This window comes from Styela clava, chromosome 10 (assembly GCF_964204865.1).
Source record: "Styela clava chromosome 10, kaStyClav1.hap1.2, whole genome shotgun sequence".
In the NCBI taxonomy this organism is placed as follows: Eukaryota; Metazoa; Chordata; class Ascidiacea; order Stolidobranchia; family Styelidae; genus Styela; species Styela clava.
In genome coordinates this window covers 1158715-1185848 of record NC_135259.1, presented here as the reverse complement: position 1 = coordinate 1185848, position 27134 = coordinate 1158715, and the positions used below count along the sequence as shown (strand labels likewise).

At 37.0% G+C, this 27134-nt stretch overlaps 1 protein-coding gene across 1 annotated transcript; it reads left to right on the top strand.

The window, feature by feature from the left end:
- Positions 1-4621: 4621 nt before the first annotated feature.
- On the top strand, positions 4622-17361 carry LOC144428129 (transmembrane protein 41B-like). Its single transcript, XM_078116847.1, has 5 exons — positions 4622-4811; positions 14284-14404; positions 14697-14825; positions 14972-15170; positions 15259-17361. Exons 1-5 carry the CDS (start codon positions 4688-4690, stop codon positions 15565-15567), a joined length of 882 nt encoding a protein of 293 aa, XP_077972973.1. The 5' UTR covers positions 4622-4687; the 3' UTR covers positions 15568-17361.
- The last annotated feature ends 9773 nt before the right edge of the window (positions 17362-27134 follow it).

Below are 27134 nucleotides of genomic sequence, written 5' to 3'. Positions count from 1 at the left end.
GTCAGGGCAGGGTCAGGAATGATATATGCAAAAATTGTTACGCTAAGTTAACTAGAAGTAATCGAGGTAGGAAACTACATCCATAGGTGTAGGTTACCGTCATCGCTATTATTAGGCAAGCTCTATTTCGTTATTGTGAAGTCGCATTGACGTAATTTTTGGATGACGAAGTCAGGGCAGGGTCAGGAATGATATATGCAAAAATTGTTACGCTAAGTTAACTAGAAGTAATCGAGGTAAGAAACTACATCCATAGGTGTCATTACGAATAACGTCGCTATTATTGGGCAAGCTCTATTTCTTTATTGTGGCGTTGCAGTGACGTAATTTTTGGATGACGAAGTCAGGTGAGGGTCAGGAATCATATATGCAAAAATTGTTACGCTAAGCCTAATAGAAGTTATTGAGGTAAGAAACTACATCCATTGCGCTAAGGCAAATTAATATGTCGGTTTCTGCTTGTCTAAAGCCTTGTATAGAGTGAAAACGTTCAATGTCCTATTAATAAAATGTGGCACATCTGAATATTAAATAACAAGTCTTTATGTCTGCGGTACCCAACCTCAATCATCGCGTGAATTAAATGTTCTTTCTGTTTGTCTAAACACTCTAAAGCCTTGCTTAGAGCGGTATCGTATACCACCCTATAAATAGATCGTAGCACAATACATGGGCTATTGCTGGACATAAAATAACAAGTCTTTATGTGTGTGGTACCCAACTTCAACCATTGCGTGAATTAATATGTCCTTTCTGGTTGTCTAAAGCCTTGCTTAGGGAGGTATCGTATACCACCCCATTAATGGATTTGTAGCAAGCACGATATATACATGGGCTATTGCTGGACATAAAATAATAAGTCTTTATGTGTGTGGTACCCAACCTACCATTGCGTAGCCGTAAAATAATATGTATTTTCTGCTTGTCTAAAGCCTTGGTTAGAGTTGTATCTTATAACGCTCCATTAGATTGTAGCATGATACACGAGCTTATTGCTGGGCAGAAATTGGTCAGAATGGGATATCGTGAACGTGCTTTGGTGACAATTTAGTCGCTTGTGATCCTTGTTTATTTTGAGCTCTGCACAACGTCCCCCCCCCCCCCGATAAGAGAGAGGTCGCTGACGTATTGAGTTTGTTGACATACTCGTAGGCGCCATTGCGGGTGACCGTCGCTATACTTTGGCAAGCTCTATTTCGTTATTGTGAAGTCGCAGAGACATAATTTTTGGATGATAAAGTCAGGTGAGGGTCAGAAATATTATATGCAAAAATTGTTACGCTAAGATAATTAAAAGTTATTGAGGTAAGAAACTACATCCATTGCGCTAAGGCAAATTAATATGTCGATTTCTGCTTGTCTAAAGCCTTGCATAGAGTGAAAGCGTTCCACGTCCTATTAATAAAATGTGGCCCAATACATGATCAGTCTCTGGATATTAAATAACAAGTCTTTATGTCTGCGGCACCTAACCTCAATCATTGCGTGAATTAAATGTTCTTTCTGTTTGTCTAAAGCCTAGCTCAGAGCGGTATCGTATAACACCCTATTAATAGATCGTAGCACAATACATGAGCTATTGCTGGACATATAAAATAATAAGTCTTTATGTGTGTGGTACCCAACTTCAACCATTGCGTAAAATAACATGTATTTTCTGCTTGTCTAAAGCCTTGGTTAGAGTTCTATCGTATAACGCTCTATTTTAGATTGTGGCACGATACATGAGCTATTGCTGGACAGAAATTGGTCAGAATGGGATATCGTGAACGTTCCTTGGCGACAATTTAGTCGCTTGTGATTCTTGTTTATTTTGAGCTCTGTACAACGACCCCGATAAGAGAGAGGTCGCTGACGTATTGAGTTTGTTGACATACTCGTAGGCGCGCCATTACGGGTGACCGTCGCTATACTTTGGCAAGCTGTATTGTGACGTCGCAGTGACGTAATTTTTGGATGACGTCATCAGGTAGGGGTCAGGAATCATATATCCAAAAATTGTTACGCCACGCCCACTAGAAGTTATTCAGGTAAGAAAGTACATGAGACCCCGTAATTTTTGGATGACGTCATCAGGTGGGGGTCAGGAATCATATATCCAAAAATTGTTACGCCACGCCCACTAGAAGGTATTCAGGTAAGAAAGTACATGAGACCCCAAAAATTGTTACGCCACGCCCACTAGAAGTTATTCAGGTAAGAAAGTACATGACCCATAATTTCTTGGCCATAATCCGGGACAAACTCAAAACTATGAATGAAATAACTGGACGAAAGGCCGAAGGCCTGAGCTTGGCAAATTTTTATTCCATATTTATATTTATAAGCTTTAATATTGCATTACTCTAAAGAATCTCAAGTTCTAGATTACTTTCAGCATAATATGACTCAAACAAAACCAAATAAAAGTTATTATGCCTTCTCCAACTCCAAGCATAATAAGGCTTCCAATGCAGCAATTGCTGTAGTTTCATTGAAGTCAATAGAATAATGACGCAATAAACGTCACTCATTATTCCCCAACTAAAGGATTTCCCAGGGCCTGGGACCCAGGCTATGCGCCATATTTTACTCAACCTAATAAGCTAAAAGAATTAAGATATAAGCCTCGAGTTGAAGCAAAGTTATGCCTTCTGGGACGGAATTATTCATATTTTTGCATCAAGTTGAAGTTAATTTTGAAAATTTCACTAAAGTAAAATTCCGGGACATTTTGCTAACCGGGACGGGACACCGGGACAGACGTCCCGGCCAAACAGGGACGTATGGTAGGTCTATGTATGCATAGATATTTAGACTATATGTCAAAGTTGTAAAAAACTTCAATGACGAAAGGCTGGTGATAATCCAAAATTTGAATCTTAGTGTAGCTTGTAACAGTTTACATAGTTGAAATAACTTATGAATCATATTATGATTTATATTACCTACTGGTAATTCAAATTACATTTTATTAGGTCGCCTGTCAACTGGATTCCAGTGTTGTATATATAAAATTTGAATCATGAGGGGGTAAACAATAAGCTTATATTTAAAAATGGAACATTAAATGATGTTCTTGTTAAAAAGCCAAAAATAAATAGCTTTTTCATTTCCAGAAAAAATAGAGAAAGTTCAAGATTGATAAAAATAATTAGAAACTGTTTGTATAAAATGAAATTGACAAACGATGTATGTTTGTTGCAATTGCTAATTTTTTTTCGTTTTTAAATTTTTGGTTTTATATTAATAAACTAACATATTTCTCCTTGGAACAAATTGGAATATCATGCTCTAAACTAGCCATAATTATAGGCCGTTGTTTTGTTTGCCACACAAGTAACCCCGCCACACCGCCCCCCTCCCTCGCCCTATATATAAATAAATAGGAAGTTTGTTCTAAATTTATTTTATATTCATCACAATCAAGTTCGCTGCGGAATAAAACTCTATATTGTGAGACTTCAATGCATGGGCGTGCAACTGTTTATCACAAATGGGCCATAAAGTCAAATTATGATGGACCATCGAATAATTTATTAGTTTTCAGCAACTCGAAGTTGACCTTGCTCATCTGTAAGCTAATTCCTGAAATTTTTATGCAAATAATTTACATGGTAGGCTTGTTGCAAATCAACCATCGCTTGTGATTTTGTTCGACTTCGATATTTTCTGAAAGAAGCTTCATTCGGCAAGCCGCTATTGAATGGGAAAGACATATATCTGCTTCACAAAATATTTCTTCTAAAGATACACTTTTCGAATAATATTCAACCTGTAATTGATCCACAATGCTATGGTAAATAAAAGAGTGTTTTGTACAATGATATCGCTTGCTTTGACAAATTACATACACCACATCTTGATCACGTTGAACAATGGCATATTTCAGTTTGTCATACTTGCGCCATTCGAGATAAGCTTTTCCTTTTACTGATAGACATTTAAACTTTTTTATTACAACATGGTACCAATAAAGAAATATCACATTATTGAATCCCTTGTCAGACAATGATTTCATCCAAGTGTGATTACATCACATAAAACAATGTCAAAAACACAGATGGTGCATTGCAAATGAAAAAAAAAATTGGAAAATGATGGGATAACAACTACCAAGTCCCTTTTGGGCCACTTGAATTAGCTTCGTAGACCGTATGTTGCACCACGATGCTTTGATGATTATGCAACATATTGATTGTTATATTATTAGAGTGCAGTAAAATGGTAAGAAATGATCGCACTACATTTTTAGAATGTGATGCAAATTGTAGGTAATAAAAAAAACTAAGAAAGAATGTTGAATATGTCCATATTAAACATAGGCTATACAACAATTAGGGATAACCCAGAGTTTTCAAGTAAACTATTTGTCCTATTCAAGTTGGATGATTGGAATGGATATTATTATGGCCATCTGACTGATCCAAAAAATTTTTCCTGATAGAAAACTGATAGAAACTTTTCATTCTTCACGTATTATCAATATGTAAATTGCATGTCTGAACATATATATTTATTGATAAAGACTGTGGGGACTACCAAATCAAAGTTTCTTTGTGAATACAAACCAGCAATTTTTTCAAGAATGCTGATTAGTTAAAAAGTTCAATATGTGTAAGTTACTGTTATTATTTTATAGGTAATTTCTCATCAATAAAAATATTATTAAAATTATTTTGGAGTCTACAGCAGTAAAAGCTTTCGAATGAGCTGTTCCGTTAGACAGAGAAATTTGGATGGTGATAGACAGAAAATCCGGAATGATGACAAGAACTCTGCTGAAGCTGATAGTGATACTACTAGTTCTTCAAGGTTCTTGAAATTGGATGGTAAGTTTTTTTTTATTGTCATGAATTGTACTGTAATCCATGGGCCATGGACACATCAAAAGGGTCTGACATGTTGCCACAAGTGATTAGGGTTAAAACACAATTAAATCTATTTTTAAATTGAAGTTATATGAACAGATTGAGAAGTGGAAGACTGTTTGAGATGGAAATAGACAATAAAATGCGCCAAAAGGGTCAATTATCAGTCTATACCAGGGTGGTCCAAAGTTGTCGGCTCCTCGGGCCACAAAATTATTTTTGCATTGCTCGTGGGCCACAATAGAGCCAAGAATAGGTAAACAGTGCAATACAAAACAAACACTTTTATTGTGCAAACACATACCGGTAGTTATCAGGCATAGCCATTCTAGGCTAAGAGAAGCCGAATTCGATTTTTAGTTTTCTCTGATGCCTATATTGTTAGCATATATTCCCGACCAAAAAGTTAGAAAACCAGATAACAATTTAGACTGACAAGCACGTTATTTAACTTCGCTAGTTGCCTCAGCTAGCGATAACACTAGTCAGTTCAGTGACATTAGTGACGACAATATGTCAAAAGATTTTTCTGATTAATTTCATGACGAAACCACACGAAATGCGATTTGTTGATTACTCTCCAAGTGTGACGCGGGCCACAGATAATGAAGCGGCCGGCCACATGTGACCCGCGGGCCTGGGTTTGGACCACCCTGGTCTATAGCCTACCTTTGATCAGTGGTTCCCAAAGTTTTTAATATCGATATGGATACCTCTAGTTCGAAATACCAATAGCAATAGCTCAATAACCAGTTTCACAAAATAAATGGACCTCCTGAAGTATGCGCACCAAGATGGCGCACAACCTGAACTCAGGTTGTGTACCAGGTTAGGGTTCAGGTTGTGCGGCATCTTGGTGCACATACTTCAGGAGTACCAAATAAATTTTCCAGCGCACAGTTTACCAAATATATTAGTAACGAGAATATTGGAATTTATGAAAACAGGATCAACGTCCTGATTTATTCTCAGCGATATTGATCGATCAAACCTAGGCAAAGTGGATGACAAACATCTCATATCATTGTGGATCATGAGCTTGTCTCAATATTTTGTTTTTTATATTAATGCCTTTCTTAAAAGAATGATATATTCATGTTGGACCAATTCGAAATAGTAGGAAAATGCTAAAATCTACATTCCACAAAAAAGAAAATTGTTGGTACATGAATTTTTAGTCAACAACTCGTTTTTTTACCATAATACTATCACCTATTAAACATTCTAAAGTTGCTAAAGTTGTGCTCACTTAGCGTTCAAGTGTGCGGCAAAGCATTTATTTGTATTACTATTATGTCTCTAGTCTCTGCTATGTAAACCCTTTCTAAACTATGATGTCGTCTGAATTATCCTCTAAAAATATTGAATTACCCCCTTAGGACCGAAAGACTCATTGTATCTGGCCATATCCTTAGCAACAGTGTTATTGACTCTAGGTGAATTTTGAGTGCGAAAGTGCTTCGCAGTCCAAAAAAAAAGTGCGAAAGTGCTTTTGCCGATTTTAACAAGTTAGGTGCCCTAGCTTTTGTTTTAACTCACTTAAAACAGCATAGATACTCGAAAAAGCGCTTCTTCCGTTAATAATATGAATTAAAGAGGAGCCTTTCTGAAAACGAGTTTCGTTTAAATACTTGTTCAAAATATGCGAATTCCTTGCTAACGAAATGTCACCTGCTAACACATGTCGCGTACAAAACTTTCATGCAATCAATCACCTGTGTTGGTTGCTATCTCGTGTGAACAGCAAAAGCAAAGGCTTTCACATTTGAGTTACGCCTCCCATCTAACAGACAACAATTGAAAGCTGGAATACATATTAGTTATGGGGTAGATCATCTGTACAAAGCCTGTGCAAAATAACATCACCCGCCAACACTCAAATAAAAATAGTAATTATCCAACCGTAATCTGATAATTATTAATTTGTCTTTTTGAATTACTTTGAAATTACTCATTCACATATATGTTATACTATTTCAGAGCTTACCTGGAGACAAGTAATTTTTTAATGTCGATGTGCCTTAGTTTGCTTGCGAGTTAGTTTAAATCGGATAGAAGACATCATATATTTTGTGAAAATTTTCAGGAATGCCATATACGTTCAGCATCCATAGATATCACTCTCTGTAATGCTGCATACCTAGTATGTAATATTCGCATTCCAAAGTCACTTGCGACGTTTCCATATATTACAATTACACTGATAGAGACGATGACACCAACGAGTTTTCTTTTGAAACATTACTTCTCTGAAATGCCACGGCGATCTGTGGACATAATAGTATGACATAATCTGCCGGGTGTATATAATTTTAATACGTATTTTTGGAATCTTGGTTATCGCCGTTAGAAAAATCTCAATAACTGATATAAAATCCCGTAGAGTACAATTTCATTTCGTACAATGAAAATACATATAAAGTATATCGTTTAATCAAAAATACATATTCATCGCGGCGCTTAGGCCACTTGTTAGAAGAGCCGACTTTTGCAATGAATAATGAGTTTTCTGTTGTGCAAAGTAATCAATTTGTGACCGATGAGGGCATATTTAAAATGTCTTGCTTTATTATTGTCTTCAACTTAACCAGCGGTTGAGTCGACAAATAAAATCTTCACAATTTTAAACTACCACCGCAATCTGCGGACATAAAGTGTGGTGAACTGCTCGAATATATAAAGCTTTGATTTCCTTATTTTCAGGACTTGTAACATCAAAAAATCCCTAAATCTGCTGTAATATCTCAGGTTAAAATTTATTTTAGCACAATAAAAATTGATTGAATATACATTAGATTGATTATCTTATATATATCATCACAACCCGGGGAAAATTGTCCGTTTCAAACCTTATATAATGCTGAAAAGAAAATTTTCGAGGGCAATTTAAAGTAATGGATAATATGGCCAATCCCGCCCACAATTAACAGTGCTTCGATTATAGTGATGATATGTTTTCTAAACGCCGGCCAAATATAATGTGTGCAGAGGCACAAAAAATTTTGCGATTTTCTACCGATGTCTAAAAAGGCGTTTTTAAACTGTCGCAGGCCTCAATAAAACTCATATTGTTTAAAGTTTTATTTTCAGTATTTTATATTGCCGCTTTTCAATCAAAAAAGTGATGAAAATATTTATAAAGCTAACAATAGCTGACTTTTTATGATTTTAATTTCTATCGTTTCTGTGTTATTTTCGTATTAAATAATAAATAAAACTCTTTGCAAAATCGTTATTGCGTGAATACTCAGTGTTGCTTTGAATTAAATATACTGATAAAATAAATCGACAATGATAGCAATTCTACATGGTCAGAATAATATTCCCGCCTAAAATCTCTGGAAATTTCCATAGAATACATTATTTACCTGTCTTGCTTTATCTGGTTTGACGTTTCTAAACGTAAAAACGACTTTGAAGCGCTTGAATTGAACAGATATGATAGGCGCAGAAAGAAAAATACACCACAACTGAAAGATTTCCTATTTTTATCGTTTTCGTCTGTTAGCGACAGTCCTAGCACTCGTAGGTGAATTCTTTCTCGTAACTCTTACTTCAAAATTATTGTTAATAAATTTGATCTTGTGTTTTAATGCGCCGTGATTTGAATTAATGAAAATGATTGTGTAGGGAGTTTTAAGAGAAGGTCTTAAATTACCGTATAAAAGTCCTTTTATGACTATTATTGAATTGTAAAGTAGGTCAACCTATCGCTCAAAATAGCGGGATGCCGACTTATAGTGAATTTGTGTAATCTTTCAAAGCAAAAATAGGATGAAGAAACATGACGTCAATCCATATCGGTGACAGGGGATGTTATTTAGCACGTGCTTTGTACAAATGACCACCTCTCTGGCTATGGCCGGTAGTAACTAATATCGATTGCTGTGTGTATTAATCGCTGTCTGTTGGATGGAAGGAGTAACAAAAATGTGTGAGGCATTGCTGTTCACAGAAAGAAGTACCGTTCGCAACTGACACGGTTGGTTTGATTGCACGAAGTTTTGTTCGCGACAGGTGTTCTTACCAGGTGTCCTTTGTATCCGATGAATTCGCTTGTTTTAAACAAGGTTTTAAAGGAAACTCGGTTAATAGAAAGGCACCTCTTTAATTCGCTATATTTACCAAAGAAGTGCTTTTTTAAGTATCTACGCTGTTTAAAAAGAATTTAAACAGAAACTAGGGCACCTAACTTGCTAAAATCGGCAAAAGCACTTAAAATATATTTGTTCCACCCAAGTATGTTTTAAGTTTTACCTCTGATATCTGTGCTTAATATAAATATTGCACTGTGCTCTATTAGCAACACTGGGCTAAACAGAGCTGATGGGAATTTGCCTTGTGTTGTCACTCCGTGACAATTTTTCAACTTTATTTTAATTATCTGATATATTTCAATAACTATTTGCCTCAAAAACTGAGACGTCACTTTGGGGGTAGGGCCCAATAATTTACCAATTTGGCAGTTGATAGTTGCTTGTTGTTATTTCGCAGCACTTCAAGAGATCTCGTCACTCCGTGACGTCACGGAGTGACATAAGTATGCCATTTTTTAAAAATATTATTTTTCTGTATGTGAAGTACTATAATATTGGATTTGAACAATATTTGACCTAACATGTGCAGGTTTTGAACAATATGAACGAACTTATTGTAGACTAAATTGAAAAAATATGTAATCTGTTGGAATGACAGAATAAATATGGCAAAATGCATTGTTTTACAATATAATTCGACATTTTTGTAAAAGACGTAAGTGAATTCAAATAATTCACAAACAATATTAAATCTCAAGTTTTAACATCGACATCTGGATTTTGGTTTATAACCATTTATCGGGTTAACTCATAGGATGCTAAAAATATCGTGAAATGTAAAAGATATATGATGTGAAATGCGACTAGTTGGGCCGTATAATTGGGCTGCTTCCTGAAAAATGTTTGTTGTACAATAAATTTTGCATAAAAAATGTAGAAATTAATATCTTTAGAATACAGAGACAAGTTATTATAATTGATATGTCATGAAGCTTTTGACAAAATTTGGTTGATATATCGCAGTCATTCTATGCATTCAACTTTTTGTCACTCCGTGACATCACTTGTTTTGTCTCGTCGTTTGAAAAATATTTGGTTGAAAGTGAAAAGTGAATTATGGTAAATACATCAGTGTTACTGCTACCAATTGGCATTCTAAAAATAGCAAACCACCAAATCCTTGATATAGTGAAATTGATTAAATGTGTGAAATGTCACTTCGTGACATTTATGGAATTGCTGTAGAGTGAAATTTTGTGATATTACATTGTGAATTTGTGATATGATATTACGTGTGTGAAATCGTCTATAAAGATTTAAGACCTGGAGTTTTAGTTGAAGAAAACATAGAACTCATGAAAGATTTGAATTAGGAAATCCTGTTGACCGTAGTGATCCAGATGAGGTTTTTTTGATCAATTTCCAGTCAGTTATTATTAAGTTTTAATCAAGGTATTTAAAATGAGGATGAAATTAGAAGACTTTCCAATATTTCAATGGAATACTGCAGGCCTGCACAACATACGGCCCGCGGGCCACATGCGGCCCGCTAGATACTTCTGTGCGGCCCGCGGGTGATTTGGAAACACGCCACTTCTCGTGTCTAACAATCAAAGCCGGCATTGTTATGCAAGCCCGCCGCTACTCCGATCATATTCAAAATCGTGAGATTTATGTTTTGCACTAGTTTCAATGAATATCGAAATTTGTGTGAAATTGGTGTGCCCTTCGTGACCCCTAAAATTCGTCGCTCGATCCCTCGACCCCCAGTTTGGGAAACCCTGATTTAGATATCTCAGTATTCAGACTGAATCACGATTCAAACAATATCGGTATACAATCTCACACCCATTAGTGCATATTAGCAACCTATTATTAACCCCATTATTTTTTACTAGCAGTTTATAAAACTGAAGTTTCTTTTTTGATTCGAATTTCGAACTTAAAAAACAATTCCTTTTTTTATGAATGGTGCAGAAATTCTAGCACAAAAGATAATGCTATTTACTGTAAAATTTCAAATAAATTGGGACAGATTTTGTAGAAAAATGTAATTTAACAGTCAAAAAGTACAACAGAGGAGAATCTATTGCTACTAAACGAATTGTTTGTCTAGTCTAGCATACAATGGAAATATCCAATAATGATACATATGACTAAATAAATTGTCATACATATATTTGGGACGATTTTACAGAACTGAAGTAAAATATTTTCCTGCAGTCAGTTTATACTGTAACACACAATACCTAATTCTAATACAAAAGAAGTATTGAAAATGAAGGGTGGGTTTTCAAGGTAGATGAACCACTAAATACATATTTGCCATCTCATATGCAAAAATACTGTACCTTGTTTTTACTCAAGAAAATAAGAGTCTTCATATTTTTAAGCTCCCCCGTAATGAAAGTGTTCATTTAATTTAAGTGTTTTACAAAATTATTTGGATTTATAGTTCATCTTGTGAAATATGTATGTGGCAAAGTTCGCGGCCCGCCGGGACTTCAGATTTATGCTTGTGGCCCTCGTGATAATTTGAGTTGTGCAGGCCTGTATCGTTTTGATTTTTTCTTTCAACCCAGTTCACGCTCAATCTTGTATAAAAATATACTTTACCTCTGAATATCCTTTTCTTAAATTACTACCATTTTTTATATTCGCGCTTTTCGTTCTGTTGACTCTTATGCGGTTGTGCCCAATAATTGCTAAATAAATTTGATGGCCCTTCCGGGAGGCAGAGTTGAAAATTATACATATATTTTGATTTCACTTATGAACATATCACACGACTTATGACAATTTCTATTTTGATTGTTGAAAAACATTAACTGAAAACGTGGCGGGTGGCGAATCGTGCCTAGCATTTGGAATACCCTTGTCATCGCACCTCTGATTGCCCTGCGAACCCAGGTTCGGATCATGTGGGCGATAATCATGTGCGATAGGATTGGACTTGCCGCCTTAGAGTAGTTCACATAATCGTTGATCGGTTACTGCTTATAACATCATTCAAGTCCATGTATCTAAAACCAATATATGGCTAACTAATCCCATACCCGATATGTACTAGTAACCGGGCAAGAGTCCCTGGTACGCCATAAGCCATCTCACCATCTTTCCTCTACCTCGGGATGAAGAAGAATATGTTTCCCTTATATTTCCTGTTACAATAATCTGTTCACGTAGCAAGGTCCAAAGGCCAATATGAGCAACTGTGCAAAGTTGATTTCATTCTTCATGGCCTAATTTCGTTAAAGTCTTGTTTGTTTGCTTTATACTTCGGTACAATGTCCAATCGTGGCATTTCGGTATATGACATTTCTGCCCTTATTTAATGAAGATTTTTATAGCTTGTTGCGAACACTTTGACTCGTATGCGGTTATCTTTACGCTGCGTGTAGGAGTCTCTCTTGGAGTACATTTGATAGATTGTCCTTCATTCATTGTTGTTGCCTTGCGTTACTGGGGGGTACAAAATCGTCCATATTGATTAAACTGTGTTTGCTCTCCAGTGATCTCGGCATATCTTTTGTTTGCTCACTCGCTTATAACTGCGGTGCATCACTATAAAGTTGAACATCTACAGAGATATTTGATATACAGCATGCCACAACTGTATTACGAAATGATATGTGATAATTAGATCGGACCGAAACAAGTTCGCATAACGCGGGACCTTTGCTGGCTTAGGGAAAATTATTTAGTGGATGGAAGTCATAATAATGTTCATGGAGTGGCTGAAACTGCACGGAGATAAGAATTTACTCCCGACCACTGTCACCGCGGCTAAACAAAATCATTTTGAAAGGCGGGCTAGTGCGAGCGACGTTGTGAATTGGATTCGATCTAGCATATCGTCGGCCAGGGAAACTCTTGAGGACGATACAGAGCCTGGTGGTACCAGATCAGACGACAGCCATACTCCAAGTCAGAATATTGTTGATTCAAATGGGACTCACATTAGAAAAACAGCAGCAACAACCAGTCCCGCAACTGTTAGCTTTCCAGGATTTCTTAACAAAGGCCAAATTACAAAAGAAAAATTCGATTATAGAAAAGCCTCGCTCGTCGACGGAATCGAGAAGACATTAGACGTGTGCGTGAGTCGAAGTGCAGTTTTAGTTCCACCTGTGGAAAGAACGAAACGGAAATGGAACAGAGCATTTAAGAATTTCCTTATACCCCCTTCTCCAAAGTGTATTACCCCGGTCCATGCTCCAAAAGATGAAGAATCATTGGAGCAATCTCTGCTTCCCATACCTATTTATGACTTACCGAAGCCGAATATGAATGTAATAAATTCTCAGAAACTCTTGGCGCTTGTGGACCGGAATGGGAATTTGGACGGCAGTTCTGAAATTGGTCAGTGTTATAATTTTTGTAGTAACATTGGCCTTCGTCACCAAACTTTTGTTTGCCCGTTGCAAAAATATGAATAATACCCTGGGGTGAGAAATACTAATGTTGTTACAATTAATGTATTTAAAAATTAAACTTGTCTGTATGATCCTACAATTTCTTGCTCGCTTTATTTATAATATAGCGCTTCGTGGGAATATTTTGCAATATAATTTCAGAAATGTACAACGATCTTTTGGTATTTAGTCAGAAATCTTTTTCTCAAATGTTTTTTTTTTTTTAATTTCTCTTTTATCGACGCCATAGGAGAGCGCGCTGCGTGTCGCGGCGAAAACGATCTTTCGAACGATTAAGGGGACAAAGTCATTTAATTACGATTGTCTGATCAGAAATAATGGTCGGGTTCACCCGGTTGCGTAATATTGATGCAATGTTTATACAAGTTGTCGGTTTGGTATTATTTAGCTGCGAACTCATTCGTTTGTTTATGGGTAAAAATAAATATTTAGCGCTTATAATAAGTGATTTTATTTACAGTGAATCTTAATGTCCGATTGGTGTCTGTTGAATATCCCGCTTCCGAATTCGATGCTAGCCATACCAATTTGAAAATTCAATTTATTACAGTTCAAATATGTGCAAATGTTGACGTGATATTGCCGAACTTCACCCGACGAAGTGTCCGAATTTACCTGATATCCCATGAATCAAAAACAGATCATTTTTTAGGCTCAATAATGATGCTGATCCACTCAGGCGTTACATCATAATATATTTTTTTGTAGCCACATGTCATGAAAGGACAAAATAAGTTTAAATAAATAGCGGATTGTTAACAAACGAAAATAAAATAAATAAATGAACGAACACTAATTTTAATCAGATAATTCAGAGTCTTGAAACTTTACATCTGAAGGGGAATGATTCCGAGGCCTCGCTCGCGTGCCAAGTTTGTTCCAGTGGTTGCCCATCCCTGACCTAGATTTTAGTAATTACGTACTAAATTCTCAGGTCTAAAATTTTTTTTGTATTGTCAGGTGCTTCTACTAACCCATCAAGAAGTTCAACGGTGGTGTCATTTCTGGGACTTCTGGTGGTGTTTCTGGGGGCCTGTGCAGTTATAGGAATGGTTTATAATAATTTTCCAGAATTGTCAGAGTAAGTAGTCATCGTTGTCAAGTAAATATTGAATACTAGATGAGTTGGTCTTAACTGCCATGACCGAGGATACGTTGGGATTCCATTTTCACTATATAGGGCTGCAGGTTACGAGCGAGTTCTTGTGCCGATGGTGCTACGCAAATTGTAACAATTCTGAAAGTGCGAAGATTCTTATGTATTTTTATTATGAGCGATTTTCAGTGCTCTTGCCAGAATTGCTTTCCCAGGGTGTTCTTTCAACCATTGTTGTACAACAAATACTTGAGGAAAACATGTTTATTCATAACAGAGATGAGAAACTTAAAGTGAAACTTCCCAAGGATATCGACGATGCTAAAGAACTGGGTCGTGTTTTATCAAAATACAAGAACACTTATCACTATGAAGTTATGTCGGCATTCTTCGTAACTTACATTTTGTATCCTTTTTGAAAAATAATATTACCATAGTTACGCTGATGCGTATGATATAACTTTTTGATATTAAATCTTTAATCAGTTGTTCAAAGCAATAGGAAACCTCTGTCTCAATTGCTATCCAATCCTTAACTTTGTTGCAATTCAGCCTACAAACTTTTGCAATACCTGGATCGGTGTTTCTCAGTATTTTATCGGGTTTTATGTACCCTTTCTACGTAGCTTTGTTTCTGGTCTGTATGTGTTCTGGGATCGGGGCAACAGGATGTTACGCGATATCTTTTTTTATCGGCAAACCCCTTGTCCACAAGTACTTGGAATTGAGAGTGAGAAAATGGAACGAAGTGGTGAGTATTATTTCGTACCAGCAAAGCAATTAAATAGTTGGTGAAAATGAACATATATTTATAACTGCAATAATTTTTTTTCACATAGGTCGACAGCCAGCGCGAGCATCTTTTCAACTATCTGCTTTTTCTGAGAATAACCCCATTCCTACCGAATTGGTTTATTAATATTGTTTCGCCGGTCATCGAGATTCCGGTTTCTACATTTTTCATCGCAACTTTCATTGGCGTTGCTCCACTTTCTTTCATCGCCATCCAAGCTGGTACTACATTATACCAATTGACTACTGCCGGAGATGCCCTTTCGTGGACTGGCGTTGGCGTTATGGCAATATTAGCAATTTTATCCTTAATTCCAGTGTTATTGAAAAACAAACTGAAAGGGAAATTTGAGTGAAAAAATGCGAAAGACGACTAGAATTATGATTTCATTGTTTCGTATGTTATTTGTATTGTCATATTTATCGCTAGATTCCTTGTGCAATCCGGGTTATTTTAATAGAGAAGTGTGCGAAACTTTTAACACTTATTTTGCACCACTAAAATGTGCGATTTGTAATGCAGCGGAAATTGAAATACCCTAAGGGCCACTCAACTGGCGGACCGCGGTGCGAATCCGTACCTTACGAATTTGATTCGGACCGCACCTAATCCTTTATTTTGAATCATTTGCCCCACTTTTGAAGATTCATTTTATAAAATGACTTTTGAAGTTTTGTGAATGGTGACCGTACATTTGAACCCACGTACATTTGAACCCATGTCTATATCCGCGGGTTCAATCAATATGCGGGTGCTGAAACCCATGGGTTAGGGTTAGTATGGGTTCAACTATCCGTACAACAACAAAAATTTCCATAGGTGCAATAGTATGCAGGTGCAATTGCCATGGGTTCAAATGTACGTGGGTTCAAATGAATGGAACCTTTGTGAATATGTATGAAAAGAACTATAACACTATAATTAACAATCCGGATTAGCTAATAATCACTATCCGGTAGTGGAAGTGCGCGTTTGAGGATACCGAAATATAACTATCTTTGAAGACCGGACCCAAATAAATTTAAAGTTTTGTATGTGGATCTTCGGTAAAAATAGTTGAGTAGCCCTGCCTTAGAGTTTACAGTTATAATCCTATCGGATTTTTTGTAAATTGATACACAACATGAAAAGAAAAGTTTTAAATTATCTCACCAGGCTACTTTCAAATATGCCGAGTAAAATTAACTTGAGTTTTTATTTATAACTTGTAGGAAACGCATAATATTGCCTACACTTTCGGTTTTTGTCGAGTAGAAATAGGCTTTCTGAAGAGTTTATAAGATTTTCAACGAGTGAATTTTATGTTTAATTTTTAAATATCTATGATATGCGTATGCTGGAGCAGTCTTCAACCGTGTGTACGGTATACAGGACCATAAGTTGGGTATACAACTGATAAAGAATATACGAAGGGTGCACAGCCTATGTCAGGGATTCTAAACTCTAATTCAAGCGGAGACAACAATGCAAACGCGGCGCACATGCATTGAGCTGAAGTGGGGAATACCCTGATAATCTTATATTTATTATTTATTCACCCCAAACTATATTAGTTTAATAAATTTTCTATACAGTATAAAAGCCTCTTAATTAGATCCACTGGTGTCGCTGCTCGATGACCAGTCTCGGTTCATCGTGACTTCGAGGGGCGCATTATGCCTCTTTGGTGCCCTAAGCCCGTGGTTCTCAAAGTGGGCGGCCCAAGTGCGTCGTTCCAATTTTGCTAGGGCGTCGCAAAATATTTCTTATTTTGTGGAATTGTACCTGTGGTGCGTAGAAAAGTCGTTCTCGTTTGAATCGCACTTGAGAACAGGAGATGACAATATAATAAATATTGTAACGATTAACGTTATCTATATGTGACCTCACTAACGTCACGGGCCATTTAATGCTGTTCCAATTATGACATCACACACACTGGGTCGGGTCTGCTCGAACCATGCATGTCATTAGTTACATGGGCATATCGAGCGTTGTTGAGCGACGTTCAGCACTTGTCTACGCGTTGATTCGAAGGATTCAGTATTGACACCACGGCAGTTCTCTTCAAGCATAATTTAAGTGAAACTCATTGCAAAAAAGGTCTTTCATTAAAAAGTATCAAGCCGTTTTCACGGGGAGTCGCAACTTGATCATATTTTTCGGAGGGCGTCGCAATACCAAGAAGTTTGAGAACCACTGCCCTAAGCATTTGAGACTTTGGCGCCCCCTTATGTGTAATTTGAATTATAGAAACAATAAACCACATAAATGTATTAAGTTATTTTCTCCTATTCAAATAATATGTAAAGATTTATATTATTTCCACTTTATTGTTAATTTTTTTTAAAAGTGTCTTTTTGTGTCTAGAGCCTCTTTTCTTTACATTTTGACTCGTAAGTTTCAGTGTCGCAGACTCACAATGATCATCCGCACCTTCCTATCGATTGCAATGAAATTTAATATTGTCATGTACAGTATTTTGTGTTCTATAATATTTTGTGATTTCTTGCTCGACGAAATAAACTTTGTTAATATATATCACAAGAGCATACATATAAATGAAATTATGAACACAAAAAATCGTGCATTTCGAACATTTTTATTTCGGTAAGAGAAGTATCCAAAATAAAATAGAATATAGGGGGGGCAAATTCGGCGAAGTGTATAGGAAGGTATAAGTAATTTGAACAAAAATTTTAAAACAAAGCAAATTGATGATTTTGAAAAAACCGAAGTGGTCAGAAATTTCTTCTAATTTGGAAAATTCACTTATTTAACATGTCACTGTAAATATTCTCACGTTTGTACGAATTAGGCCACAACTTTAAATCTATTTTCATTCGAATACCTTTTAAACTAAATTAACAGAGCCAAAACAATGCTGCGCCAGTTTTTGAAGAACTTTACTTACCACCCTAAATGAGTAAATGAAAAACATGCCACGATATAAAGTCTGTCAAATTAAACTTTGCTGAAATATTATAGACCATTTTGCAAACAAATTTGTTTGTGAAAGTTCCATGAAAACCATAAATGTAATAACAGCCCTTCCTCCCCTTTTTTTAAAATTTTCGAAAACGTCACTAATAAAGGCGGTCGAATTTCACAGGCTGATTTTATTATCATCGCCGATCGTTTTCTTCCGCGTCGCGTGATTATTTGGGGACTTAGCATCGGCATTATGCCAGTTTTAATTGGAAAAGAAGTAACATCCCGTGAAAAGTTACCCTTGTTGTAAATTCAGTAAATACGATTATTACGAAATTTTGGCGATTCAACAGCGCCTAAAATAGAGTTTTGTTTTATCTATCACTGGCTCATAAATCAAGAGTCGTGGTATTTTCGTTAGCATTTACTTCCTTATTTTCAGTCAAAAATGTGTGTTTCAGATCTACTCTCTTAACGTTAGATAGATACGACGATAGATACTGCGGCCATTTCAGTTCCGGGCGAAAAAAACAATTATCAGCGTTATATACCGACGAGACTGAACCCGACTTTTCTCACGAAAATGTTGATATATAACTATAAGCTAATTAATATTCATTCATTCATTGTAGAAAATAAATTATACTCATTGGAATTGCAATAATAGCTCAAATTTGATGAATTTGCAAGATCGCAAAAATAAGAAATTGAATTTACTCGTGCAGCTTACCACTTTTTTTCATATCTAGAGTAGAAATGCTTTTATTTTAACGTAAGTCGGGCTCTTCTATAACGCAAAAGCGCAATGATCAAATTTTTCTGCGTGTTTTGTAATGTAATAGCCAAGTTCACTCCATTACACGGATGACTAAAATATAGGCAGAGTAGTGTGGATATAAGTGATTGTGCGCATATGCATTATTTATACTGCTCTATTATCCGGTTAACCGTTACAATAATATCCGGATATCAGATAGCAAAATACCTCTTGGTTAACCGGTTAACCACGATCCGGATAATCCAACCCTAGTTGCTAAGTTGAAGGACCGCAAAAACTTTTGAGGAGGTCTCGCGGGCCGCAGTTGGAAAAAACCCAAGAGTGATCGAAATATCGCAAGGTTACTTAGCCTACTTTAAATTTAATATAAAACGAGAGTTCATCGTTCTAATCAGACTATTATTATGATGCATGGATGGCGTTTTTGAAAAAAAGGTATATAAAGCCTTCAGTTATTTTAAAATTAATTCTCGGGAATTACCGTCGTATTTTCCGCATCTCGCGTTTGAGTATGTAATGCCGCTTCAAATTATATTATTTCGTGCCAGATATTACTTGAAAGCAAACCAGACACTGTGGTTTACCGTTGTTATGGGGAAGGAATTACGTTTCCTCCTCATCACCTCTCTTTTGACACGCATTTTATTACGAATTGTTATATTTGAGTAATTTGAAAACTTGGAGCGTGAGCAGGCTTAGTGCCATCGTCAAATAACAGTCAAGTCCGTCTAAGTTGGTATTTCGTAACCTAGCTGAAAAAACTGAATTGCACGGCTTTAAGTCGGCTCTGCGTTTCGTCACTACTGTCACGTCACATCACCCACGCTTTAAAACAGAGGAGCGTTTTTATTACTAAAATAAAGGCACAAAACGTTAGAAAAAGGGTTTGAATCTCGGAATCCCAACCCCAATTGCTAGAAAATTTTTTTTAGGAAAACGACTCATAGGCCCATTTCGTGTTTAAAAAATAAGTTTCAGTGTTTATTTTTAATATTAAAGGTTAGAATACTTGAAGACGAAAAATAAACAAATATTTTGAAGTTTGAGTCGTCTGGTGAACTCGTAATATTTTAAGAAACACCGATGAACTATATAAAATTCTACTATAAAAATTTCTGTGGTGCCCTCTTTTGCTTGGTGCCCTAAACCAGGGGTCCGCAACTACTTTTTAGCGCAACCCAAAAAAAACATTTTCTAACTTCTCGCGACCTAAGCATTTGGTAAACATGTAATTAGTTATCGATTTTAAGACTATTGTCGACACTAGCGTTTTTCTTGCACAAAATTATATGAAAATTATCACATAAAATTGTGAATAATAGCTTATATGTATGGTTTGAGTGATGTATTTCTATCCGATGAGGGTGAGAAGATGAGTCTTTCGTCGGGCGTTGATCCCCACTGCTATAGGTGCTCCGTACGGAGCCTCAGGGCTCCGCGAGCTATTCGTTCACTTAAAAAACTGACTCGGTTAATTTTGTATCTGTGAAGAAGCATTAACGTCACTAATAAAATTTGACGACGGTGGTGTCGAAATGTGGTAGTGATTCAAATATAACATTATCTATAACTAAGGGCGCAGCAGCTATGGTTTTCTAAAAGGGAGGGGGTTCAGAATAGAAAATTCCCGAGCAACACTCATCGCTCAATCCATGGCCGACGCGAGAATTTAAAATGTCTTGTCATATCAATTCAATTGTGTTAATCGTTGCTCGCTTTTGAGTTGACTAATATACTACGGCAACCATGAAATACTTGTTAAACCGTCTACTAGCAAGGAATGGATTGAAATCGTATTTTTGAGTTGCTCTTTCAGCACTTAGGATTATCGCAATGTTTCGTTGTTGAGGGAGAGTTTGCAGTTATGAAGCCAATTATATTTGATACCTTCATATCGTATTCGGTCTATGCATAAATGTATCAGTAATTTCTAGATGCAGTGATGGGACAAATATCGGCCGACACACTGAAATGATCAAATTTTCATTGAAGGATTTAGATCAGGGGTCGGCAAACTACGGCCCGCGGGCCGGATTCGATCCGCGGCGCTTCACTGGATTATATTAACAAAACAGTTTTATTGACGAATATATTCTTTACGTGACAAAATTTGTTTTGAGAAACTAAATTATACTATAACCTAACAAGTATAAATTTCACAATCACTCGTTTAATGAGCATATAATTGATTATAATTAGAAAAATGGCAACAGAACGTAAAAAAGTTGTTGCTGAGCGCAAATGGTTTAATGACGCTGAAAATATTCAAATGATCAGTCTTCGCACCATGCTTGGAATTTTTGGGTGAAAAAATGTGATTTATTGGCCATTCCTTTGATTTTTAACTTTCTAAAATACGTGCGGCCCGCCAATGACTTGCAACCTTGAATTTTTGCCCGCGAACGACAAAAGTTTGCCGACCTCCGGTAGACTTCAGAGCCAGTGAAATTATACAGTCAAAACGACTCAAATCCTCGACCCACTGCCCTATCTCCCACCACTTTCATATTCTCGATCAGCTGCCCTGTCTCCCTTGCCTCGGCCAACTGCTTCACCTACCTCAACCTTCCAACCCTCGACCCACCGCCCTATTTCCCTCAACCTTCCTAACCTCCACCCACTGCCCTATTCCCCCCAACCTTCCTATCCTCTTCAATCCTCGACTCATTGCCCTATCTCCCTCAACTTTTCGATCCTCAATCCACTGCACTATCTATCTGCCTCATACTTCCCACCCTCGCCCCACTGTCAGACCTCCCTCAACTTAGTTATCTTCGACCCACGACGCTATACCACTCAGTACCTAACCTAAAGGCGCTACAATCACGACTCGATCGTTAAAATGAACATTACCATCTTGCGACCAACTTCCATGTGTTATACTGGTCGAGTATGCCAATGAGATGATTCAATCGTACGTCGACAAAACATGATTGACGGCATTCGTAAATGTAGGCTGAAATCTCAATTGGTAACTAATAACCATAATTAGTGGCTTAAAAATGTGCTACTAATTAGGCTACTGATGGCATCGGGCTTGGAGTCACTGTTTTTAAAATTTTAACAGGTCATTCGATATCGACATGTCTGAGTTCCTTTTCAGAAACTTATTCAATGTCGCCTGTATTTCCGTGCAAGGCAAAATAATCAAATATTTGCACGCTTGGTCTTTTTCAACGAATGTTCAGTCATATCCTGTTGTATATTGTATATACAAATTTCTTTTACGTGACTGAGAAGGCTGAAAAATCAAAAACAAAAGTCGCTCAGTGAGTGTAATACCTTCCAAACTATTTTTAAGCCATGAAATGTTTTGTTGTAGCTAGCGTTGCCAACTGCCCTTTAATTCAGCGTATAGTCCCAAAATTGAGCTTATCTTATGTTGTGTTGCAAAGGACGCAGTTCGTACGTAATCTTTGGCCTAATCTTTGCAATCGCTTTTACTATAAAATGTTGATGAAAAATACTTTATACGAACCAGAGCAATATTGCTCATTTCGGATCAGCATCATATTGTCACAAGACCTGCGACATGGCCAATTATTAAGGGCATAAAACGGCTTGTTAAAATTTAGGAAACTGTCATTCCAAACAAGAAACCATCAGTAGCCCAATTAGTAACACATTTTTAAACTGCCAATTATGGTTATTGTTTACCATTTGAGATTCCAGCCTACATATACGAATGCCGTCAATCATGTTTAGTCGACGTACGATTGAATCATCTCATTGGCATACACGACCAGTATAACCCATGGAGGTTGGTCGCAAGATAGTAAAGTTCAGTGTGGCGATCGGGTCGTGGATAAATCGCCGTTAGGTCAGGTACTGAATAGTATAGCACCGTAGGTCAAGGATAGGTAAGATGGGGCAGTGGGTCAGGGATAGATAGGTTGAGGGAGATAGGGCAGTAGGTCGAGAAGATAAAGGTTGAGGGAGATAGAGCGGTGGTTCGAGGATGCCAAAGTTGGGGAGAAAGGGCAGTGGGTCAAGGATAGGGAGATAGCGTAGTGGGTAGAGAATAGGAAGGTTGATAAGGGCAGTGGGTCGAGGACAGATTTCAAGTAAACGAATACCTCGCGGAGGCCCTTAACGGAGTCCTGAGGCTCCGTACTCCGGAGCACTTTGAAAACCTGAAGTCTACGTAGTAGGATATAACAATGCGAACAACTAAGTAACAAATGTTTCCCCGACTTTTGATCTCTTGAATTCTTCCTCTTTACACTCTACCATTGCAAAATTATTTGTACTGTTTTCAAGAATGGTTTTGCGAGTTTAGGACTTATATTTACCAAAACACAACTAAAATCCGAATGACTAAATCAGTGGTCGGCAACCACCGGCCGCGGCCCATCGCCGGTCCGCGGAAAGGTTACTACCGGTCCGCAGAAACGTGACGCAAAAGACGGACAATGTCCTAATAACATCTTTAGTTGATTGAAATTTCAAACAATAATTAGTTGAAAAGATTCTTTGCGATTTATAGGGTAGCTACTTTGGCAATCTTTTGGGCAATACTGCTATCTGAATACCCCGGCATTGCAAAAAAAAAGCTTTTACAGGCATTTTTACATTTATGTGAGATTGGGTTTTCAAAATCGACAACTACAAAATCGCAGTAGGCTAAAAGTAAGAAATACGTCACTTGAATAACATCACTTTTATTTTTAAATTTAATATCAACCTAAATTTAAAACGCTTATTGTCAAATTCTGCACTTATGCTGATTGGCCAATGTTACGGCAGTAAATAAGGAAGCCTAAACTCGGGGAAAAATCCATAATTATAATTAAAGTTTTATATAGTTGTTTTAGCTAAATTCGGTACACAGACGCGATGCTTATATTTATGGTAAATTTAAATTGTTTTGCGACCCAGCGTGGAGAGCTCCGCGACCCAAATTTAGGTCGCGACCCCGTATTTGCGGACCCCTGGTGTGTCCAATGTATTGCTAGCCAGACTTTCCCTATGAAGAATGCAATGCGTAAAATTGATATGAGGTGCAATTTGTAATACTCTTGCTAAAAACCTTTGTTTTTCCGCCATGGCCCTATCAGTACAAATGCTAATACACTCTCCCATGATAATCCATCATTCTGTAGTCTCGTCGCCACTGCTGAGAATATGTCTTGACCAGTGCATGTTCCTGAAAGCGCCAAGCACATGAGTAACCTATATACCTAACGAACACAATCAACTGCGCTAAACCAGACGTATCCGTGGATTCATCCAATTGCAAAGCGTATTTTCCTCCTTTGACTCTATCAATCAGTTGGCACTAGGGCTAGGCATTTTCGAAACACTGGTGTTTCGAAATCGAAATTTTGCCTTCGAAACGAAACACACGTTTGTCATAAACAGTAGAATATGATACCATTATTACCCATCGAATTTAATGTATAATGACATCTATTTTCCACAATTAAATCCACAAAAGGATAGCACTGGATGCTAATTTGAGAGGATAAAACGATAATGATAATTCCACGGAGGTTTCTGCTCAATGACAAAGCAGCGGCTAAATGGCACCAGGATAATACGAATTACGTCATTTTTAGAGATGGGGCTCACAAGCAGCATAGCATGGGGCCTATAAACGTCTCAATGCGGCCCTGCCCTCATCTAATGCAATAAGTGGGGTCATTTTCTACTTTATCCGATGCCACAAATCCTTGTGATCCGGTGTGGTAATTATACCAGGGAGAGCCATAACCGAATACCTGACTATTTCAAATACATTCTGGAAAAAGATATTTTGAATCTTCCGAATTCCGAATACAAAAACTCCGGGAACAAAGGAATTGGGCTTTTATTGATTGAAATTAGTTATTTTCTTTGCTCCAAGGAAATGGACTTAAACATTACAGTATTTATGAATTGTGGTGCATCTTGGCAAGCGCAGAAAAAAGAACAACTAGGTGGAATGTTTAAATTATACAGTAAGATCAACATTAACTCGGATTTTTGATACGGCTAATTTTCGTTATGACTCTGACTGTTTATCGACAATGTGACATCGACAACGTTGAGCTAAATTTGATTTGATTTTAGATTTATTGCGCGGTTACCCAGACTATCTCGACTATGTTGAAATATACCATAATAGTTGTAAAATATTTTCAAATAAAAACTTCCTCGACGTGTTATAAGTACTTCAAGTCGGCGCTGACTTAAATCCTTCTATGTCGGCAGTAATTTATTGCGCCTCGCAAGGAATGTCTTCGAATACGATAAAACATGAAATGAAATAATTGTAAAATTTTTAAACCGAAACGTGAACGGCGGCGCTAGGACGTTTGCGCTATATTTAATATTCTTATAAACACTAAAAATAATATTTGAGAGTCACGATATTCGAATAAATTCGGATATCAAATTTGAATTGGACATCCCTGGATGATACCTTGACAAATTTCAGGTTGCATTTGCTATGACGTCATAATATCCGTTTCGAAGGTCGAAACCGCGCCGGATCGACATATCAGTGTTTCGAAACGCCCAGCCCTAGTTGGCACCTAATATCTTGACCCATTTCGCTGATACGTCGGCGAATGGTATCTACAGACATTGGTATTTCTTTCATTTCCTTAGTTACCTTGTGTCCATTCATAATTTGACTAATTGCAATAGTTTTGATTAGTGTTTCTCCAATGATGTGTGTTTTTTTTTTTTTTATCTTTTGCGATTAAATATGCCATTTCAACACTGCCTTTTGAGATTTTCCTAAGATTGTGGGATACTTTGTCATTGTTTTCTTTTCGCCTGATAATTCTTTTTCTGATCGGCGGAAAAATGCATTGGTTTGCCAATGAATTCTGGATGCTTTGCTGTAAGATGGCTTTCAATCTCACTGCTTTCAGGCTCTCGTTGACAAGAACACCGGAACAAACAACACATTGAGGACGTGACTTATCATTTATAAGAATACACGTGAAACCAAGCTTTACAAATTCTTCGCTGTACTTCCGCGTATAAGGATGGCTTGAGTGATGTATTTCTATCCAATGAGGGCGAGGAGATGAGTCTTTTGTCGGGCGTTGATCCCCACCGCTTGAAGACGCAAAGATGTCTGAAGGTGCATGCGGTGTTCTGTTCTCACTTAATTTCTCCGTTGTATCTTCCACTCGCGACTTTTTTGGAGTATTCTTCAGTAACCAGTTTGTCAACATTATTTGTAACTAAAATTACCTTTGAAATTCTTAATCCCGCTGAATTTTGAATTTAACCAAGAATATCTTACAATAACAAATGTAACAGCACCCTAACTATTTAATTTAGAATGGACAAATCTCACCATCTGTCTTTATCAAGCAATTCTACACGACTACTGCTAACCTCACATTGCTACGAAACAATACAATTGTCTACCTACGTAGAAGGATAATACCAATTAACAATGCAAACATCTACGTAATGAATGTTTCCCCGATTTTTGATCCCGACAAAATTCTTCCGCTTTATACTCTACCATTGCAAAATTATTGGTTCTTATTTCAATAATGGTTTTGCGAGTTCGCGCCTATAAACCGGTTTATATGTTTCAAACTATCATCTACATGTGCCCATAGAAAAGTTTGGCCTAGTCTATCACAGCTATTTCTAGATTAATTTTTGATAACTGCATTTAAAATAAAACTCCGAAAGAGCAAAATGATTATTGAGTTATTTAATTAGGACTTATATTTACCAAAACACAACTAAAAACTAACAAACAACACGCGAAAACCGCTAAAACGAGATAATATTCACAACCACAAAAGACTGTCTTTATGGCAAAAGTATCTGAGCGCTTCTGAAACGTTTATTGCTACTTCAATTTTGCACTTATGCTGATTGGCCAAATTTGGGTCGCGAACCCGTAGTTGCGGACCCCTGTTCCACACTACCGAATTTAGAGGCAGCAGTGGAATATATAACCGGTAGCCGTATTCCATGCCATTTTTTACCGGATCAAAATTCAAAGCGATTATCCGGTCTGAATTTCATTGCCTTTTTGAACGAGAAATCGGGCTTGCAATCAGAAATTCCCGCGTGCAAATCAGAATTCCCGGCGTGCAATTATAGATCACGGCGTGCAAAACGACTGTGCCGCATGCAACTGACTTTGATTTCCTGACTTCAGATACTGTTCAGTACATCCGCGTAAAATTATTGGATAAAAATACGTTGGATCGAAGCAAGTGAATATAAACTACCAGAAATAAACTACAAGAACACATAAAATTTAGCTTTGT